The sequence below is a fragment of the Mesocricetus auratus genome, unplaced genomic scaffold, assembly GCF_017639785.1.
Source record: "Mesocricetus auratus isolate SY011 unplaced genomic scaffold, BCM_Maur_2.0 Super-Scaffold_100009, whole genome shotgun sequence".
Classification (NCBI taxonomy): Eukaryota; Metazoa; Chordata; class Mammalia; order Rodentia; family Cricetidae; genus Mesocricetus; species Mesocricetus auratus.
Genome location: NW_024429193.1, coordinates 68,909,584 through 68,931,314, shown reverse-complemented (window position 1 = coordinate 68,931,314; position 21,731 = coordinate 68,909,584). Strand labels below are relative to the sequence as shown.

The 21,731-nt window shown below is 35.7% G+C and overlaps 1 protein-coding gene across 4 annotated transcripts in view; it reads left to right on the top strand.

Annotated features, from left to right (window-relative positions):
- Positions 1-21,731, top strand: part of Lrba (LPS responsive beige-like anchor protein) — a 539,975-nt gene that overhangs the window by 196,108 nt on the left and 322,136 nt on the right. For all 4 annotated transcript variants that reach the window (XM_040752567.1, XM_040752566.1, XM_040752565.1 and 1 more), the window contains exon 37: positions 19,479-19,645. In XM_040752567.1, coding sequence (XP_040608501.1) covers positions 19,479-19,645 — 167 coding nt within the window. The remainder of the gene's footprint in view (positions 1-19,478; positions 19,646-21,731) is intronic.

Genomic DNA, 21,731 nt, shown 5'->3' with positions numbered 1-21,731 from the left:
GTCAGGCACAAGCCATAGAAGCCAGGCACACACCTTTAATCCCAGCAGCCAGAAGCTAGGAGGTGGTGGTATACACCTTTAATCCTAGGACTCAGGATTAAGAGATAGAGGTATCTATGTAAGTCCAAGGCTACCCATGTCTACACAAGAGTTTATCAATCTAAAAGAGAATTATAGGTCACACCTTTAATGTCAATATTAGGGAAGTATGTAAGACAGAAGCAAGGTCAATATTAGTCATTCATTTTCCAGCCATGCTGAGGAAAGGTTACAGTCTGAGGTTACAGTTTGGTGAGAGCTTGTGGAGACAGGATCAACACATTCAGCCTGAGGTAGAGGTAAGAAGCTAGTGGCCAGCCACTTTGCTTTTCTGATATCCAGCTTGAAACTTGAACCCCAATATCAGTCTCTGTGTCTTTTATATTTTCATGTTACAATTTGGTTTCCAGTTGGTGGAATTGTTTCAGAAGGATTAGGAGGTGTGGCCTTGCTGAAAGAGGTGTGTCATTGGGAGTGGACCTTGAAGTCTAAAAAGTCCCTGCCAAATCCAATTAGCTCTCTGTCTTTGCCTCATACTTGTGAAAAATGATGTAAGCTTTCGGCTGCTGCTGCTCCAGTACTATGGCTGTCTATCTACTGCCATGCTCCCTGTCCTAGTGATCATGGACTCTAACCCTCTGGAATCATGCTTGAGCCCCCATATTAAATGTTTTCTTTTATAATTTACCTTTGTCATGCTGTTCTGTTACAGTAATAGAAAAGTAATTTGCATTCACCTAACTTGTGAGTTTTTAAACATGAAATGGTATTGAATATTGCAAAATCCTTTTTCATTTCAATATGTTTGTTGAAATGATCATATAGTTTTGTTCTAAATTTACTAATGTGATATATTTAATTTAAAACCCAATTTTTTGAAATTTGGAGAAAGTTAGGAAAAAGTTTCATTTCACATTTTCACAAGGACTTTTGAATGAGACCTCAAAGCACGTGACAAAAGCAAAAGTAGACAAATGAGATTCAATGAGACTAAAACCTCCTGAATATTCCAGAATATATAAAGAACTTACAAGAGAAAAACCTCATTAAAAGTAAGCAAATGAGGAATGGGGAGATATCTCAGTGAAAAAGTACACTTTTGTAATAGTGTGCAACTTGAGTTCAGATGTCTTACACCCATACAAAATTGCATTTGGTCACATGAACTTGTAACCCAAGTGGTTAGAGAAGAAAAGATTGAAACAGTTGGCTTGATGACTAATTAGCCTTACACAAAAATGAGTTTAAATTTTTAGTGAGAAATCTTGTTTAAGGGAATGAAGTGAAGACTGATAGACACCTGATGTCCCTCTGTGGCTTTTGCACACTTGTACATTGGCACACACACTAAAACATGTGCATATACACATGCATACATCTCACAGATGCATCATGCATGTATATGTTCTCTCCCTCACCCTTTTCTTCTTCTTTCTCTCAGAAAGCAAATCAAATAAAGTTTTTTTTTTCTTAAAAGTAGGCAAGCAGCCAGTCTTGGAGGCACATGCCTTTAATCCCATCACTTGGGAGTAAGAGGCAGGTGAATTACTAAGTTTGAGTTCAACCCGGTTTACAGAGTGAGTTCCAGCATAGCTGGGGCTACACTGGGAAATCCTGTCTTGAGAAAACAAAACCAACTAGCCAAGCAAACAACAAAGAAAAAGGCGGACAAATGGCCAAAATATATATTTAAAATTTCCATCATCCTTAATTAGCAGAGAAATTAAGACTACAGTGAAATATCGCACATCTATTAGGTTAATTCCTATCAAAAGGATAAATGTTGGTGAGGATATGGAGAAAAGTGAACTGTTCCAACTATTGTTAGTATTTTAAATTATCATAACTGTTTAGAAAAATAGTTTAATGGGTTCTTCCAAACTAAAAATACCAATATCGTATGATCTTGGATTCCCACTACTGGGCATATATCCAGAGAAATTTAAATTTGTGTGTCAGAGAGACAGCTACACATTTATGTTTTTTTCTTTACCATTTTCACAGAGCCAAGATACTGAATCATCCTTGATTTCAGAGTGGAAATGGATAAAGAAAACATATAAACCCATAATAGAATACTATTCAATCACACGAAAGAAGGAAATCCTTTTCTGTGTTAACAAAGAGGATGAACATGAAGAACTTTACATTTAGTTAAATAAACCATTTGATTTCACTAATATGTGGAATACTAGGAAGTTCATGTCATAGGAGACTAGAGTGATGGCTTCCAGAGGTTGTGGGGAGGAGTGAGCTTTGTTTCTGGGTTGTCCCAGTCAGGGACTACAGTTAATGAAATATTCAAAATAGCTAGGAGACAGAATTTTAAATGCTTTCCCCATCATGACAAATGTTCCAGATGATAGATACGCTAATTACCTTGATTCGATAATGTCATATTGTTTGCATATATGGAAACTCTGTATTGCGTCCCCTAAATATGTTCATTTATTTTTACTCAGTATAAATAAGACAAAATACCACAATAGAATTCTATCACCAATCACTTAGTATGGAGAAAAATAGGTCAAAGTAACTTTCACATTTCCATGATTAGTAGATTTCAAATTATAGCTTTAATTCTTTAACCAAACAAGTGCTGATTGTGTATGAAAATTGTGGGATAGGAAATAGTACAAAATACAGATGGCACATTTTCTGAAATTTCAAAACTTCCAGTTGGTTACACATTTTAAGATTCTCTCTGACTTTTTCTTAATTTTCAAAGAAGGATTTACGATGCTAAAGAAGAAATAGTTTGAAAACCTGCTCTTATTCTATGCTTCCCAACTTATTTGGAGAGTTTTGGATAAAATTATTTGAATTCACCAAGTCTTAATTTCTTTAGAGTAGACATAAATGAAACATGAATGATTATATTGTGGAGTAAGATTATGATGTAAATTAAAACATATACTAGATTATGTTAGTAATAATCATGAGTACTACTAGTGTGACTTTTGTACAATTTAAAGGTGAAGGCAAGTCTACATTTGAGATACTCAGTCCACACTAAAGGCAACAGATCATGTTCATTTATTATTTGAATTTAATTGTTATGTGCTCTAACTGGCTTGGGTCTTAGGTTTCAGCTTAACTTAAGAAACACATTCAGAGGCCTTTTGATACATTTTGCCTTTTATTTTTAATATTTTGTAATAAAATGTCAACAATGTAATAGAATGGCTTAAAGGCAGGGAAAACATTTTCAAAAACTAGTTTTATTTTGTAGATATTTCTTAATAAGTTTTCTAGTGTTTCATTTTTAGTACACATAAGGCAATTCAAGAATGTTGTGTTATTTCAAGATGAAGTAATTGAAATTGTACTTGAACTCTATAGGTATCATCTTATTAGGGGTATCTTTTTCTTAATTTAAAGACATTAGATATAATAATTTAAGAAATTTAAATTTCAGCTAATTTACCAGCTCCACAATCCATTGATGTCATTGTCTTACTCCTTAAGATGATTCAGTAAGACTTTTTAATTTAAGTCAAGGAAAGAATTTCAGCTGACTTTTTAACAGCAGCAATCTCATAGCATATATTTATCTCCTGATTTCTTCTTTCATAGCGTGAAGAAGTGAATTATTGAGAAGATAAAAATAAATTTGTTTGCTTTCTGTCAGAGTTCATATTCACAGCCAGCCTTGATAGAAGACCAGAATGATTTAGACAAGTTTGCTTTGGAGATTCATAACATATGCTTGCTGGACAGAATTGAGTTATCTCTGCTCTGGAGAGTAAGTTATTGTAGCAGGGGCTGACAGAGATGAAGATAACTGAGGGAAATTCAATTACCTTTTAGTGTTTTTTTTCTAATGGGATTCTTAATGTGAAAAAGATCCTTAGATGATGCGCTGGTTACTCCTAAGCTGTTCCTCAATGCTGGCTTCCTGAATACTACAAACTTTTATGTCAGATAGACCTTCCTTTGGTATAAAATAAGCAGTTTACTGTGTATAGTAGCTTTCATTGAAACAGACTTTTAAAATTTTTTTACTTGACATCATTGATAATTTATACAACCCTTGACTATATTTTGTGGTGTGTGGTGCTTAGCAATATTTTCCTCCCTCTCCAATGACCTTGGAAAAGTGTGCTTCTCCCTGCTGATCTCTTCATGCCTCTGCAGCTATCTTGTGCTGTTTGTAAGCTGTTAGGCTCCTCATGGATTGCACTCTTGCCTTTGCACTCTGCATTGATATCTTTATTCTTTCCCTGCCTTCTATTTTTCAGGGTCTTGGAATCGGGCTTTTTTTCCTCCCCAGTCTTCCAATAATTACATTCATTTTGCTGTCTTTAGTACCTTTAGTGTCCATAGATTCTTGTATTGTCCTCATTTCCCTTGACGTAATTTGACATTGATGTCACACCCTTCCCCTTTGTAAGGTTTTGTTTTGTCTTTACTTTCTTTATTTTTTATTTTAGAAACAATCTTATTTTGCATATCAATCCCCCCATTCATTTCCTCACCCTCCTATGTCTCCCAGTCCCCACTGTCCCCCCCAACCCACCCTCCACTCACTCCCCAAGGATAGTGAGGGTTTCCACAGGGGGTCATCAAATTCTTTCACATCATTTGGAGGAGGGCCTAGGCCTTCTTTCTTGTATCTGGGTTGCAATAGTATTCCTCCATAGGGCTCCCAAAGTACATTTTTGCTCCAGGGATAAACACTGGCTCCACTGTTAGAGGTCCCATAGACTGCCCAGGCCTCCTAGTTGGTACTCACATTCAGAGGGCTTGGTTTGGTCTAATGCTGGTTCCCCAGCTTTACGACTGGGGTCCACATATGAGCAAGTACATACCTTGTTTGTATTTCTGTGACTGGGTTACCTCAGTCAGGATGGTTTCTTCCAGTTCTATCCATTTGCCTGAGACTTTCAAATTTTTATTGCTTTTTTTTTTCTGCTGAGTAATACCCCATACCACATTTTTTTTTCTATCCATTCTTCAGTTGAGGGGCATCTAGGTTGCTTCTAGGTTCTGACAATTACAGCCAACGCTGCTATGATCATAGTTAAACATATGTCCTTGTTGTATGAATATGTATTGCCTTTACTTTCTTACCTGATGTTTTGTTAGTACACTTTTCATTTCTCATGCTTCTCAATTTTTTATTACTTTGACCAAAAGTATAGATCTCTGACACAAATACTAAGGTAGTTTTAACCTTTGTATTTTGTTTTGACAGTTCACTTAATGTTAGGAATACTTAAAACTTCTGGATAGAAGACATTAAATATCTATATGAAGTTTCAGTTGAGTTACTTTATCAAGACTGTTAGGAAAAAAGCATTATCTCTTTTAAGATTCTCCTATGTTCTACCTTATAGTTAGTCATTTTCATATCTTAATTCTTTCTGAGTTTCTTTATAAGCATATATTCAAACAGGAATATCTTTTATTATCTTTTTTATAAATGATGGCATGTTTCAAACATTATTCTATATTCTGTTATTGGAACTTAGTATTTTTAAGCACGTTTATATATTAAGCAATAAAATATGAGGGACTGTTTCCTCAGTCTCTATGCTATTAAACCTTTACAATTTTGTCTTGATATATAACCTTGATTAAAAGAATCTATTATAGACCGCTTTTAAGAGTTTCTTCTCTCCTTCCATTCTGGATTCCAGGATCCAACTGAAATCATCAGGCTTTCATGGCAAGTACTTTTTGCACTGAGCCATCTTGGTGGCTTTACATTTCTTGGTAATAATTTTAATCCTATTATTGTGTGTTTGTTTTTAATGAGTCAGTTAATTATCTTTGAAGTTCTTGTGTTTAGTACAGCTTGTTGGCATTTCAGGCGGATTTCGGCACCAAATGTAAGCGTTTCGGGATGGGTCGGGACAGGATGGAACAGGAGTGGGTCAGGTATTCTGGCACTCAGGAGTCACAGAATACTGAGTGTTACACAGCTCAGGTGGAAAGGTATCCTGGAGCTCGGGAGCCAAGGATACTGAGTTTTACACAGATCAGATGGAAAGGCATCCTGGAGCTCTGGAGCCAAGGACCACCACAGGTTTCAGTAAGTTTAGCTGCTTACAGCCTTGCCTCAGGGAAAGGCTTCCCCAGTTTATGGGCTCCACTCTAGCAGGACAGGGTCTTCCAGCTGGGGATGTTCGCCTAGTGTAGCAGTTTTGCTCGGCAGGAGGAGGTTTCTCGGGCAGGCTAAGTTGCTACAGTTCAGCTCTCCAAGAGGAGAGAGCAGAGCTGGAGCGGAGCACAACAACTCTGCTTTGCCAAGGGAAGGTTTCCCGGGCAAGTGTTACAGCCCTGCTCGCTCTGCTCTGCTCTGCCCTGCCCAGGGTCGCCTCTGCTCTGTTGCTGCCTCAAAAGGAGGTCTTCACCCAAAGCTCATTGAAGGGGTTTATTGGAAGGAAGAATCCAGGAGAGTGGCTGCCCTTTACCAAAGTGGCAGAGGACAGCCTGGTAGCACAGACACAAGCTGAACAGACACAGGGTTTTTATATGGCTTCCAGGGTGGGAACTGGTCAGATTTTAGTGCTGAGCTCAGATTGGCTAGAGCTCAGCTCAGGGATTGGTTGGTTTCCTGCACAGGATTAGGCTCAGATTTGGCTCTGACTTCATGTTAGGCATGTTAGGTATTCAGTCATGTCTGCAGTCATGTCTGCATGTACTATAATGTCTTTCTTTCTTTCTGCTTTTATTCATGTGATGGTAGGCATTTCTATTTGATATAGAAATGTGCCATTCTTTCTCCAGCTAAGTAAGATGTAACCATGAGCTGAAGTAGAGATAGTTATTCTTGCTCAGGGAAGGAAAAAATGCTTTTTCTTCTTTTCCTCAGGAGCAGGTAGTATTAGTGTATCTTCTTTTAAAAGATTTGCCCAGCACTTGGGAGGCAGAGGCAAGTGGCTCTCTGTGAGTTCAAGGCCAGCCTAGTCTACTGAGTGAGTTCTAGGATAGGCTCCAAAACAATACAGAAAAACCCTGTCTTGAAAAATCAAAACAAACAAACAAACAAACGATTTGGCAGAATTCTTCCTTTAAATACTTGATTACAGAGTGCATTTTTTTCAAAAATATGTGCATAGTTCTATTTAGGAGTTTTTCAACTTATCTAGGTGTAAAAAATAAGTTGTTTTTGCTTTTAACCCTTTTACTAGTTTAGAAGAAGTAAAATAGTTTAAAATTTGGAAATATATTCCTTATTTTAAGTGTCTACAAATCTAGTTAAAAGCTTAACAGGCTTTGTGTTTTTAAATGTGGGTGATATGAGGGAAATAACTCAGAATATTGCCTTTAGTTGTTTCATTTTAAAATTCACATCAAATTTCCATTCATCTAATGTGTGATAGGTCTCTTTAAGTTGTTTGTTATTTTGGGGAGAAAGGCTTGATTTTTAGTCAATATAGCCTAATAAGCATTACATCAATAATCACATCCCAGCTTTAGTGTCACTAGCTTGGGGGTAGACATCTTATCTAACCTTTTTATTTATATTTCTCTACATGGTACCAACAGTGAAACAGTCCTTGGAGTTACTTGCTTACAGATAAATGCATGAATAATTTTAAAGTGGTAGCTTTCTGGTTTTGTTATCATTATCACCTTAAAATCAAAATGTAATGATAAGTATAACAAAATGAAATTGAGGCTAGAGAGCTAGCTCAGAAGTTAAGAGCTACTCTTTCCAGAGGCCAAGTGTTTTGGTCCCGAACCCTCATCAGGAAGTTCATAACTACCTCTAGCCTCAGGATTTGGTGCTTCTTTTGAACTCCCCAGGCACCCATATGCGTCATATAGTTATACACATAAATATAATTTGTTAAAAGATACAATACAAACAAATGAATATTGTTTTTCTTCTAAATCTAAGTGTTATTTGCCAAACCAATAAGACCACGTGTTATTCTCCTGTATTTCAGCACATCTCTGACTTTAAATCGGGCAACTCTAAACTTGGGTCTGTCATTTCCTAAACAGTGAAGATTAAGATACCATACTCTCACCTTTAATTTAGGATTATAAAAATGCTTATCCCTTACTAATGTGTGAAATAAATGGGACTTTCAAATGTATAATGCTTCTTGGTTTGTATTTGTATTAAATATTTAACTAGGAAGCTTCCACAAGCCCTCATTCTAAGTAATCTTGCTGTGTTCAAGCTGTACTCACATGTCCTACTGTCAGTTTGGACCTCTTGGTACTCTATAGGGCTTCTGTTTGCTCTACTCTTGGGAAGGGTGGTTGGTTTCAGAGCTCTTATTGTTATACAATTGGCTTTTCCCAGGAAAAGCCCCTCTTTTCTTTAATAGTATGTTTATCTTATTGTCCAAGACATGGACATAGGCTTCTTATTTTTGTTTTGTACATATAGCAACCACTGAAGGGCCTCATAACACAGAGAAGGATTAACAGAGCAGTACTGAGTGAGAGATACTCCATCTCCTAGAGTTCACATGCCAAGCTCTTACGCAGGAACTGCCTTTGAACTCTCATACTTAGCCCAGGCCTTTTCTCTTTTCCAGCTCTAAGGCCTAGTTCAGGTCTTTGAAGTAAAAGTTCTAACTATATCTAAATATATTTTTTCCCTGGAATTAGGTCCAATCCATTTACAGTCAGTCAGCCTCTCTCTGTCTCTGTCTCCCCCCTCCCGTGTGTGTGTGTGTGTGTGTGTGTGTGTGTGTGTTTCTGTCTGTCTGTCTGTCTGTCTGTCTGTCTGTCTGTCTGTCTGTCTGTCTGTCTGTGCCGGCTCATGTATGTGAGTGTAGGTTCACATGTGCATGTGGGTGTACATTCTGATGTATTCCTATGCATGTGAATATCAGAGGGTAGCCTTGGGAGACATTTTTCAAGTGCTGTACACCTTTCTGCATAGCAAGAGACTCAGTATCTCTCAGTTAATTTTCAGAACCAGGTATACCTAGTATGCAGTGGAGGGTGTCTTTTATGTTGTTTCACTTTCTGTAATTTCCCTGTTGGAGCTCATATTTTCTACTTTCTGGTCTTTTCTGGATAACTATTGAACAGATCATGTACATATTTGTTTAGGGTACATATATGTATATTATAAATAACTATCATTTTTTTAGAACTCTTTATGGAAAACAGCTGTCATTGAGGATGAGAAACAACTATCTAAATGTAAACTAGTCCCAGCACTTGGGAGTAAGTAGGATCTTTAGGAGTCAAGGCCACTGGTCCATGTAGTGAGTTCTAGCCCAGCCAATGTTATATATTGAAACCCTATCTTAAATTTGTCACATACTACATTGTTTGGAACTTGTATCTGACTGGTCCTTCTCTTGTACATTATGATTTCCAGTTTTGTGTTTTATGAGTTATGTGTGTACATTTGTGCTTGCGTGCATGCGTGTGTGTGTGTGTGTGTGTGTGTGTGTGTGTGAGTGAGTGTGCATGTGTGCGAACCTTCAGTGTTTTGGCTACTATGAACACTGGTAGTACACATAGATGTGCAAGAATCTCTGTGATATGCACAGTTAGAGTCCTTTTTTAAAAATGCCCAACAGTATTGTAAATTGTTCAGATAGCAGTTCTATTTCCAGTTTTATGAGGAAATTGTATACTGATTTCCATAGTGACTGCACCAAATTATATTTCTATCATTAGTTTATAAAAATTCCTCCTTCCATCCTAAACATATGGAAAAATGGTCAACATCCATAGCCATAAGGGAAATGCAAACAAAACAGGTTCTAGTTCAATCTCCCCCAGAGGAAATGGCTATTATTAATACATGTCAATAAGAGTTGAGGAACATATAGCAGTATAACAGTTTGTAGATAGATAAAAAATTCAGTTAAAATTTCATACGTTAGATAAAATTTCAAACTTTTGAGGAATATTTCCTTTAAGAAGGAAATGGGTAAAATAATAATTCAAGGAAAGTACAAATGTATTTTAAATGAGAGAGCTTTGCCTGCTATTTACCAGGCAGAATTTTTGGGACAGAATCTAGCCATACAGACTATATTGACTGAACCAACTATTAGCCCAGATTGGCTTCCAGAGGGCTAGGATTATAGCATGAACCATTAATCACATGATTACATGTCTTATTCACCACACTTAGTTTTGTTCCTTCCCCTTGCTGCTTTATTTTGTTATATTTATTTGTTTTATCTTGAGTGCTTGCTTCCTGGTGAATACTTGTGTATTCTTTAACTCTCTCCAATTCATAAGGTTCTTTTTTTCTTTACCCTATATATTTGTGTCTCTCTGAGGAATTTTGATAGTTATTTTCGTCTCCTATTGTAAAATTGTGATTGTTTACTTGATTGCATTGAGATGCTGGAAGAAAAGGAGTGTTCACTGTGTGTTGTGGTAACAAAATGAGGATAGAATACGTGAAGGAAATTGTTACTTCACACAAACTGTTCTCATAATTTTACTTTTATTATTTAGTCCTCCAAAAAATATCTTGTTTAATCTTCTACTGTTTTAGATGAATCATCTGAGAGACAATACTTTTGTATAGCTTGTCCACTTTTGAAGATGTCAGATCTAAGATTTGAACTCACGCTATCTGGTTATAGATATTGTTCTTTCAAGTATTGATTTAGTTATGCTTATTTACAAAGTTGAATCAATTGTTTTCCACTCTGCTTCTTTTGAACTGCTTTTTTTGTAGTTAGCTGAGTCACCAATTTGTAGTTGTAAATATATTCACTCATTTTTCCATGAGAGCTTACTAAGTTAAATAAATACCATTGTTTTGAATGATTTAAAAATCACATTATGATTTTTAAAAGTTTTTTTAAATTCAGTCTTATTTATTATTTTAATTCTGTCAGTGTTAGTGAACGTGGATTCTACACACTTTTTACTTAATTTACTAAATAGATAGATAATGTACTGTTGGCATTGTTAATGGACCTATCTTGTCTTTTTTTAAAATAATGTTTGAGCATCTATCTAAAGCTTGGTTTGAAAATTATTAACAGGTACTCTAGTAAGTAATAAAATAATAAAACAATATTGTGTATACATTGGAAAGTATGTGCAAACTTCAGCCTGCTTAGAGTTGACTTGTTTTTACAAATATATATATATATATATATATATATATATATAGCATTTTAAAAGTAAGCTATTATTATGAGAAACCTAAAGGTTTCAAACCTGTGTTAATCTTGAGATCATTTAATATTATTGAGGACTGCAGTTTGTAGAGATAAGGCCCCAGAGCACATTGCACCTAGTCCATTAAAAGAAGAAGAAATGGAAGAGATACTTTGATAAGTGTCCTGCCTGTTTTAACCTTGAATGCTGTTATGGGGTAGGCTGGGAAGGGGGATGGTGCTATATCTGTTTCATTGCTTAGAGTTTTTCCTGCTGAGAGAAATCAATACTTTGAGGCATTGCATGACAGAGAAATCACTTCAGAATTAAAGGTGGCTGTCACACATTATCATTGGTTGACTTTTGTTTGCTGTTGAGGTTTTGAAGGTTTCATTTTTCTTAGTCTTCTCCAGGAGTCTCAGGCTTCTGTAGATAGCTTTAATTCTTTTTTTTTTTTTAAGATCAGACTTTAAACCTGGGGTGAGTGATAAAGCACAAAGACTTCCAAAAGTAAATTATTGAGAAACTTCTTTATTTGTTGAACTTTACGTGGTTTTCCTTTTCAACAGTTTTCAGTAAATTATAGTAGAAGTGATTTTAAGACAATTGAGAAGTAACATTCTTAAAACTGTTTAACAGAAGCCATGCTTCCCTAATTAAAACTCCAATAATCTGTGTGTAGCACTTAAAATGAAGTAGGTAGAACTGTGTATTCTGACATGGAATGAAATACTGTAAACCTACCAACTATGGAAAACAATGGTCACAAGCTGTTTTCTAACAGCACAGTTTTTTAATATTTAAATTTTAAACACTAAAATTATGAAACCAATTCATTTATATTGTTAGCATACAATACTAAATTAGGAAGAGGATTCTCTAATATTTTGAGACAGTTTTGGTTTCAAAATTTTCAATTGTTTTGTTTTTATTTTAAAATACTCTGGTAAATTAGTTGCCCTGTTATCAAATAAAACATGTTATTCTAGAAACCTAATTCTTGAAACCTTGTAAGCTTGACATCCTCAGTATAGCTGAGTTTCTTGATGTTAAAAGGCAGTGTTTGTGAGGCCTATTTCTCTGAAGTTCAGTTAGAACTCTTTTCTGCGTTAAGATAACCCAGGCTCTAAATCTCAGTCTCTGTCCTCCCATCGTTCTCCTCTCCTCTCCTCTCCATTCCCTTCTAATGTTTGTAGGAAATTTTCTTATTTTGTAGAATGTGTTGACCTTTTCCTCCTTTGTTTTTTCTTTGTTGTTACTGTTTTTAAATCGGGGTCTTCTGTATAGCCCTAGCTCTAGCTGGTCTGGAACTCACCGTGGATACCAACTGGCCACAGAAGTACAGCAGTCTTCCAGCTCAATGTCTACAGTGCTAAAATTACAGGCTGAGCCATTAGGCCTGGCACCCCATTTTTTATATTAATAATTTATAGATCTTTCTCTTTTCTTGTTCTTGAACATCCTGCCTGTGTATTACAATGATGTTACAACTGTTGTTAGAGAACCAAGTGGTACTTTTATAGAATTTTCTCCATGAAAAAAATTTCTGTATACTTTAAATAGTTGTATTGTTTCATTATTGTCTTTCATACAAGATTAGGCCATTTATTTTTAATAGACATTTTGATCACTGATACCAATTCTCTGCATGTCTATAAGTCTGGAGTTTTCCTTTAAATTCTGCTATAGCTGATTATATATTTTTCTAATTTTCCTTGTGAATTTTTTATTGATATGTAAGTAAATCTGAGGAGAGTTCCTTAATTCCCAATTATGTGGGAGCTTTTAAAAAGGATATTCTTTTACCTTAGACAATCAATCAGTGAATTAAAAGAATCAGAAGTTCTAGATCTTTCTCTGCATAATCTCTTCTCTAGTAACTTGTCCTTCACATTCTTGTCTTCTGAATAGAGTTTTAAAAATGAAATTAATTTATTTGTGCATGTGAATAGGGGTGTTACCGTTAGAAGACAACTTGTGGAAGTTGGTTCTCTTCTTCTACCATGTGAACCCTTGAGCTTGAATTCAGGCTGTCAGGTTTGATGACAAAACAGCTTTACCCTTGAGCCATCTCATTAGCTCCCAATAGACTTTTTCTTGTTTTTAAGAAACACAATGGTTTTTCTTGTTCATGTAAAATTTCAAGAAGATACTTTGGATGTAATCTGCATTTGTCTAGAATATAGGGTACATAGACTGACATAAGGTAACGTGTGATGGCTAAACTATAGGTTATGTGTTCTAGGGAATAAAATGTGGTCTTATGCTGGAGGGGAACCCAGTAGTAGAGTGCCACCAGAAAACAAAACAGACATGCGTTTTGAGTGGCTTGGCAGTCATCTATTTTTGGGGTTGAGGGTAGAGTATATAGATGTATTTATACTATAAAAATTCTTCTAACTGGGTGGTGGTGCATACCTTTAATCCCAGAACTTGGGAAACAGAGGTAGGTGGATCTCTGTGAGTTCAATGCCAGCCTGGTCTATACAGCGAGTTCCTGGACAGCTAGGGCTGTTACACAGAGAAACCCTGTCTTGGAAAAAATTTTTTTCTAGAAATAAATCCAGTTGGTTGTTCATAAGAAGCTATTTAGGTTATATCTAGCCTTTAGTTTCGAACTAATAGAAATCTTTTTCTGAAGTGAAATAAGTGGGCTATTATCTGAGGAAAATTGGTGCTGCATGTTACTGCATCTAGAAAAGCTTCCCAGTGTAATAGCATGTTTAAGATGAAGGTGGCTAGTTCAACTTAGTAAAGTTCAGTGTTGGCTGATTACTGTATAGGTAAAGTTCACCCTTATGTGCGGGCTCAGATTTTGAAAAAACAGTTGAATCAACTATAAAAAATTGAAAGGTAGGTCTAATTAATGACAATACATGATGTGGGAAATGGATGGTTCGAATGGAACATTTGAGAAAACTTTGATATATATATATCCATATATATATATAGATTTTATAATAGAGTGAGCTATGAAGGAAAACACTAATACCAACACAAGAGGCCCGTTCAGGGCCAGCAAGAAACCAAAATAAGCTGCTTGATTTTCATGTTACATCTCTCTGAACTTCTATGCAAAGGCTAAATAGTGAAGTAGGATAGAATGAGGTCCACATGAAAAAATTCACTATTGTCTCTGCTTCTTCATTTAGAGAGCAAATGTAGGAACTTACGTTATGGTGGCCATTCCAATTTGTTTTCTTATTCCTTTATAACTTACCTATTTACTATAAATAAATTAATTCTAAGAAGCAAGTTTATTTTTCTTCATTAATTCACAGTAACAAATGTTAAGTTTAATAGTCTTCAAATGCAAATTGGATTATTTAGCTTTTAAGGCAATATCTTTTGTTTTTACATTCAGATATTTTGTACTTTTGTTATGTTACATTATTTAATTTATGTAACAGTTAAGTCCAGAAAAACAGAGGTAATATGAAGTAAAAATGTTCTCCCTAAAATAATACTGAAGGAGAATTTTAGAGTTACCCTTTATTTTTTATGTTCTGAATTCAAGTGTCAGTTGAACTTTTGGGATGATGTTTCACGGTTGCATTCATTCAACCTTGAAACACAGATACATGTGTTCCCCCAATACATGTGTGTCACTCAAGTGTTCTTCATATGCACCTGACTGAATAATATAAACTATTATTGGTATTTGATGGGAACATCTTAAATTTACACTGTTAAGATAATTTTAAGAAAAGAGACAAGTTCATTTTGTGTTTTAGGAACATTCTTTTTTAATTTTAAAGCAACCTTTTCTCATTTTACATACCAGTCCCAATTCCCACTCCTTTCCCTCTTCCCACTCTCCCTGTATCCCCCCACTCCACTCCATCTACTCCTCAGAGAGGAAAAGTCTGCCTTCCCATGGGGAGTCAACTAAGTCTGACACATTGCATTGAGACAGGACCAAGGCCCTCCTCCTATATTTAGGCTGAGCAAGGTATCCCTCCAAAGAGAATGGACTCTAAAAAGCCAGTTCAAGCACTAGGGATAAATATAGGTCCCACTGCCAGTGGCCTCACAGACTGCCCGAGCCACACAACTGTCAGCCACATTCAGAGGGCCCAGCTCTGTCCTGTGCAGGTTCCCAGCTGTCAGTCTAGAGTCTGTGAAGAAGCATTCTTACTTGGTTTCCTTTTACCATGTTTTAAGGTCAAATGTGACTGTAATGCTCTACAAGGAGACAGAGATTGATAATCAGGAAAGAATGGTCCTTTAATGTGATTTATATCTATAGATTTTATGTCAGATATGAAAAGTTGCCTTTTAAATTGTAAAGGAAGATCCATTAAAGAATGCTTTAAACCATTTTACTATTTAGCTTACCTTGAGTCCTTGTTTTTAGAAATGCCTTTTCAGCAAACTTTGATGGGCTAGCACATGTTTATTGTTCAACTATTTATAGAAAGTAGAAATAGTCTCTTTAAGTAAAGTCTCGCTACAAGTAAGGACACTTTAAGTAGTGTTTAATATGAAGATATGCAATGTTTATGGGGGTACAGGATCATAAATTTCTCTAATTTCCACCCATAATTTGAATTTCTTCTCATCAGATAAAGTTAAAAAAAGGTATACTGTATATATAGTTAGTAATTCAGGATACAATGCGTATAAAGATCTTTGTACCCTTATACAATTTCTTTTTTTTTTTTTTTTACGAGATAGGGTTTCTCTGTATTGTTTGGAGGCTGTCGGTGCAGCCCAGCCTCGAACTCACAGAGATCCACCTGCCTCTGCCTCCCGAGTGCTGGGATTAAAGGTGTATACCACCACCGCCCGGCCAATTTCTTTATCTGTATCTTAGCTTCTTAGTTCTTGTATGGATCTCTGAAAATGTCACTATCAAGTGACATTTACAGCAACGAAATAATGCCCTTTTCACTTAAGTTGCTGTCCATTCAGATATTAAAAAAATACTTTTCCTTTTGTTTGTTCAACTCAAATTTTACAAGAAGTGTCCCCTCCTGTGGCGTCTTTATCACAGTCCTTCAATACATATAAAATTTGATATTTGCATTTGATTTGTTCTAAACTACTTCATAATATGTCATATAGTCTGTACATCAGCATTTACATAATATAACATAATGTGTTTGTATCTGGTTTTAATATTCATTTTATTAATTATACAGCTATACATTTAAATTTTTAGTAGTTGTTAAATTTAATGTTTTGTTCTCAATCTTTGTTTTTACTTTCAGATATTTTTGTTCTCATGTGATGTTTTTTTATACCTAGTTTATATGACAGTTAAAGTAGAAAAATAGAGTAATGTAAAGTAGGAAGTTATGCCCACATGAAAATCAAGCAAAAGCATCCTTTTACGTTTGTCCTCAAGTGATGTCTAGGATCGTACCCCTGCAGATCTTTGGATTTTTCTTCCTCCCAGTTTATATTTCTACTTTGATATCTTGTTGCTGTTCTTTTCTCCCAATGAATTTCATGGGGTCATTTACAGGACCGTGGAAATCTTTCCAATGACCACACCACAGACAAAAACATCCTTCCCTCTTCCAGCAGCCATTAGTTGCTTGGAAATCCCCAGAGAAGGGTGCAGTCTCTTGGATTCGTCCCTGTATGATGAGATATTGAAGGACACACTCTTACCCACGTAACCATAGGTGCCTAGTTCCGTGTTAGCAGCCATGTTAGCCTAGAGGTGGTGTCCCAAAGCACTCTGCCTTTCATCTGGCTCCTGTGTGCTTTCTGCTTTCTTCTGTGATGGCCACTGAGCCTTTGAGGGGACGATACAGATATCCTCTTTATGGATAAACATTTAGCAGTCACTTGTTCTTGAGTAATAGATTACTGAAATTGAATTAATCTTCTCATCTAGGAAGTTTAAACCTAGAGTGGAAGTTTTAACCCAGAGAAATTAAGGAATTGGTCAATACTATTAAGAAATATCAGCCAGATGATAGAGTAAGCATATTTATTTTGATTCATAGTGATTTTTTTCTATTCTCACTCTGAATTCTACGGTTTCTTTCAGTTTAAATAATTGTAGACAAATTGTATCTTTTCCTTGTGTCAAATGTATTGCTTCTGGTTTTCTTTTCTGCCTTAAAGGTTCGTTTTCTTTCCTCATATGAATAACTTATCATCCATTGTTAAATCCATCCTTTGATTCCCTATGAAATGATACATTACACATACAGTTTTCTTTCTTTATGCATGTGAACAACTCTGTTTTCCAGTTTTTCCATCTGCGTTTCTGCTAATGGTCCTTGGTTTGTGGTGGGCATGATGCGATCTGTTGCAGAGCACTCCCCTGCCACTTACTCTCTGCACTTTGATCAGTTGTGAGTTTCTGCATTATCTGTTGTTCGCTGCACAGAGAAATTTCTCTGAGCACCAAGACCTGAAGTATAAGATAAGAATTTAGATGGCAGTTTGAAACTTAGCAGAATAATAGGAATAGTTTCTTCCCTATGCCTGTGAGCTCCACCAACCATGGTTTCTAGGCCAGATTTACATATCAGGGATGTGTTTCTTCCTGTGGCACAGGCCTTAAATCCAGTCAGAAAATGGTACTTTCCCCAATCACATTTGTGGCTCTATTGTATCACTATATATGTCTCATCATGGTGGACTTTATTGTAATTAAAGATAAGTAATACTGTTGATGACTTTTGTCTCCCAGGACCTACATAGCACCTTTTGCATCTATCAAAGCTAGCCAGTAGACAGGAAGCTTTCTGGTCAGTACCAACTTGATTTCTCTATCCCATGTGGTCAGAGTAGGCAGTGTCTTCAGCAATAGGGCCTTAAGATTAGGTGTAGCATGAGTTCTTTTTGGTCTTAATAATAAAAATCCAGTGTCAGTTATCAGGGTGTGAAAACTGAATGATCAGAGAAGGAAAATAGCCAGCCACTAGAGAGTTCTTCCCTCTGCCAGTGCTCAGACCAGACTGACCTGCTCCTCAGACTGCTGCCTCAGACTGCCATGAGCTCTTGTCTCCTCCAGCCTATATTCCTCTCTCCACCCAGCCATATCCTTAGTGCTGTCTCCTTAGTGCTGAGATTAAAGGTATGTCACTCCAAGTGCTGGAATCACCTTTGTGTGAGCTCTGTTTCTCTTTTAGACTGGATCAATTTTGTGTAGCCCAGGGTAACCTTGAACTAACCAGAGATCCATCTGCCTCCATCTCCAGAATGCTGGGATTAAAGATGTGTGCCACCACTGCCTGGCCTCTATGACTGACTATTGTGGCTAGCTTTGCACTCTGATCTTCAGGCAAGCTTTATTTGTTAGAGCATAAACAAAGTATCACCACAATTAGGTTCAGCATGTTGTTTTGGAGGTCTCCAGGCAGCCCATGTATGAATGGGTTAGGCATGATTAACAAGTTACCTGTCACTGAGCTTCTTATTTGGTACTTTTATAACTTTGGAGAGTTAGCTCCCAGTCAACATTTTATATATACATATGTACATGTATATGTGTGTGTAAATATCTTAGTTGTTTACATACAGCTTTCAAGCATCTTTAATATTAGTTACTTCTGCCTCATCCCTTCTTCTCCCTTGCTCTCTTCCCTATCCCCTCCTAGACTTTCCTTTCCAGTATTCTCCCTTTGCCCTTCATTTTTTTTTATGATTCAAATATCTTAGAAGTTTATGATTTAATTAGGAATAAACACTGTACATACTATTACCCAGGGGAGATTAACATCCAGATACTGCGTTAGTGTTTTGGGAGTGGAACTTAATTTTGCATTTTTAATCTCCCAGGTAATTCTTTTGTTACATTCTCATTTTATAGAGTGAATATAAGAGGCTGTATTTATTAATGTTAAGCTTTAAAAAAAACTAAGAAAACATAACAGCAGCAACAACAACAAAACTAAAACCTGTTGTCCTTGCCTTTGCCGTGACCTCGTAACTTGCTTCTTCCCTTTAGTTATCTTGTCTCAATGCAACCCACTTTCTTAGAGATATTATGATTATTTTAACATGTAAACTGATCCCTTATTCTCCTTTAAAAAGTTTTCAGGACATTTGAATGAAATATAAACTCACCATAATTATCTAGTACAAATAATGTCTCCACATTAATTTCATAGCAGTATTTCCTCCAATTTGTCTAAAGACCTCTGCAACCTCATGTTATTATGGCTATACTGCAGGACCCAGCTATTACGTATTTTGCTGTTTATCATTGATAATATCTGTTTAACTGTTCATAGCTTCAGAGTGTATCTTATTTTTGACTTTAGAAAACTAAATTAATCCATGTTTAATGAGTGTTATAAATTAGCATTGGAGTTTTAGTTGGTTTGATTCATTCTAAAAATTGTTTCATAATACATTTTAGCTTTTTTAATCCACATTTTTATAGTTAATAATACATCTTTCTCCCATTCCAGTCATTGTGTGCGCAATATTCTGCAGACAAACGTGATGAGGAGAAGATGTGTGATCATCTGATAAGAGCAGCTAAATACCGAGACCATGTGACAGCAACTCAATTAATCCAGAAAATTATCAACCTTCTCACAGACAAGCATGGAGCCTGGGGAAGTTCTGCAGTGAGGTAGGAAAGTCTTCGGTGTGGTCCCCTCATCCTCATCCTCTGTAGGCAGCTTAGGTTTAAATAAATGGCTTTGAATAGGAACAAGGCTAAAATGAAGAACAGAATTAAGTTCATGTTCTTGTAAATACTGCAAATTTAACTCATAGGAAGAGAACATCTATATGGGTACATTCATGGATCTTTTTAGGTACTAGTTCTTTCAAATCATTTTTAAAGAAAATTTGTTCATCCTTTCTCATTTTACAGTGAATTGGTAAGATTCTACTGAAATACATTCTTTTTTAAATGACTTTATATTTAATGTATCTCATGGACATAGAATCTAGTTTAGAACTTTTCCTAATAAATAATTTTGACATTTTTTTAAAAAGTTAACTTAAAAAGTTTGAATTGAAAGCCACTTGTAAGATTGTTTGCAAGTGTTCAGTAACATAGAAGAGGTATACAACTTTGGTTTCAAGTATTGAGGTCAATCCTTTGAGAGTAAATATATATCATATTTATGATAGGAACCATGCTTGTTTGTTTCTTTTTTCAGCCCTACTCTAGTTGGTGTAATATGGGATAATGGTCATGAAATGACTTCAATATTGGGTCAGTGGTTCTTAATGTCTTAAGGTGTCTTAATCTACAGGTGTCGGCTTCCAACCCCCTCACTTTGTAGAGTTTTGTGGTGCTTTAATGCTACATATTTTATAAGATCATTTGCATACCATATACTAAGGAAATGAATATATTCGTTTGATGTGCATGGTCCATAGTGGGAACTTAACATATATTAAAGTTTTTTAGTTTTTGTTTTCTTTGAAAGAAACTGTAAGATTAAAAAAAATTGGGGGTAACTGTACACTGTTTCATGGGTCAGTGTTATCAAGTGACCAGCTCCTTTCTAGTGACAGCTAGTTATTTGTTTTGGACAGAATATCTGTACTGTCAGAGTCAAATATTTCTGAAGTAATTTTGTTGTTAACAAAATATATTTAAAAGATAAATGGACTGTAGAATGTATTCATCTGAAATAATTACTGGCTTATAATAGAGTTGCTAAGAGGCATCAACTCTATTATTCTGTACAGCTAGACATTACTAAAGTAAATTCTCAATTTAATATACCTGAAAATCCAAAGAAACAAACAAGTTTTGGTGTTTTCTTCTCAAGTAAGAATTGCTGTTATGTTCTTGGCTCTTGGATAGATGGATTTTTAATTCAGTCTAGTAACAAAAGGTACATTATTAAAAAGAAAATTTCCATTGGTTAATTGATAGTTTTCTCTGTCCAAATCTTATACCTTACATTTTGTTGAAAAGCATATTGCAAAGCACATTGTCTCCATGTTCATATTTCTTTGTCATTGTATTTGGTCCTGTGTCACATCCTGTGTCAGATATTTAGAACACTTGGTTGCTCCCTATTGCCTTTTATACAGTTATTGTAACAGTCGACTCTTCGTTATTAATTCCTATTATAGTGAATTTTTATAGTGATGCTCCTTTCCAGCTGTATAAGAAGATCTAGTTGACAAAAAGTATGCTGGCTCACAATTCTCTGACAGTGCTTAACTAGTCTCTGATTTCTCTTGTATGAGGTTTGCATAATCAGCTTGCAAATTATGGACATGTTTGTAATAAATGGGAATAACACAGTGTACTTTGTTCTTCACTTAGCATAATTCTAGAAAACATAAATGGCATTAGGGAGAAATCAGAGTCATAGTATAGCTGTAATGCATTTAACTATCCTGAGCCTGTTAAAAGAAATATGCACAATGAGCAAATTTCTAGTCGGGAATTAGATTATTTTAGATATAATTTCTTTGTGTTTTATCTAAGAATCATAGTAGCATTTTGTCTTTAATTCAATCATGTTAGAATATTTTGAAATTTCATTTCTCTGTCTTTCTCTCTCTCTCTCTGGACCTTCCTTTGGAATCCACATAATTTGCTTGTAGCCATGGCTATGTAGGCCTAATACTTTCCCATTAATGTCATTTATTTTGTTTCACTATTGATGGCTTTTCTAATGCTGCACGATCAGTGGGCTGCGGTGCTGGCAGCTGGCCTGGGATCGGCAGTGGTTTTAATAAAT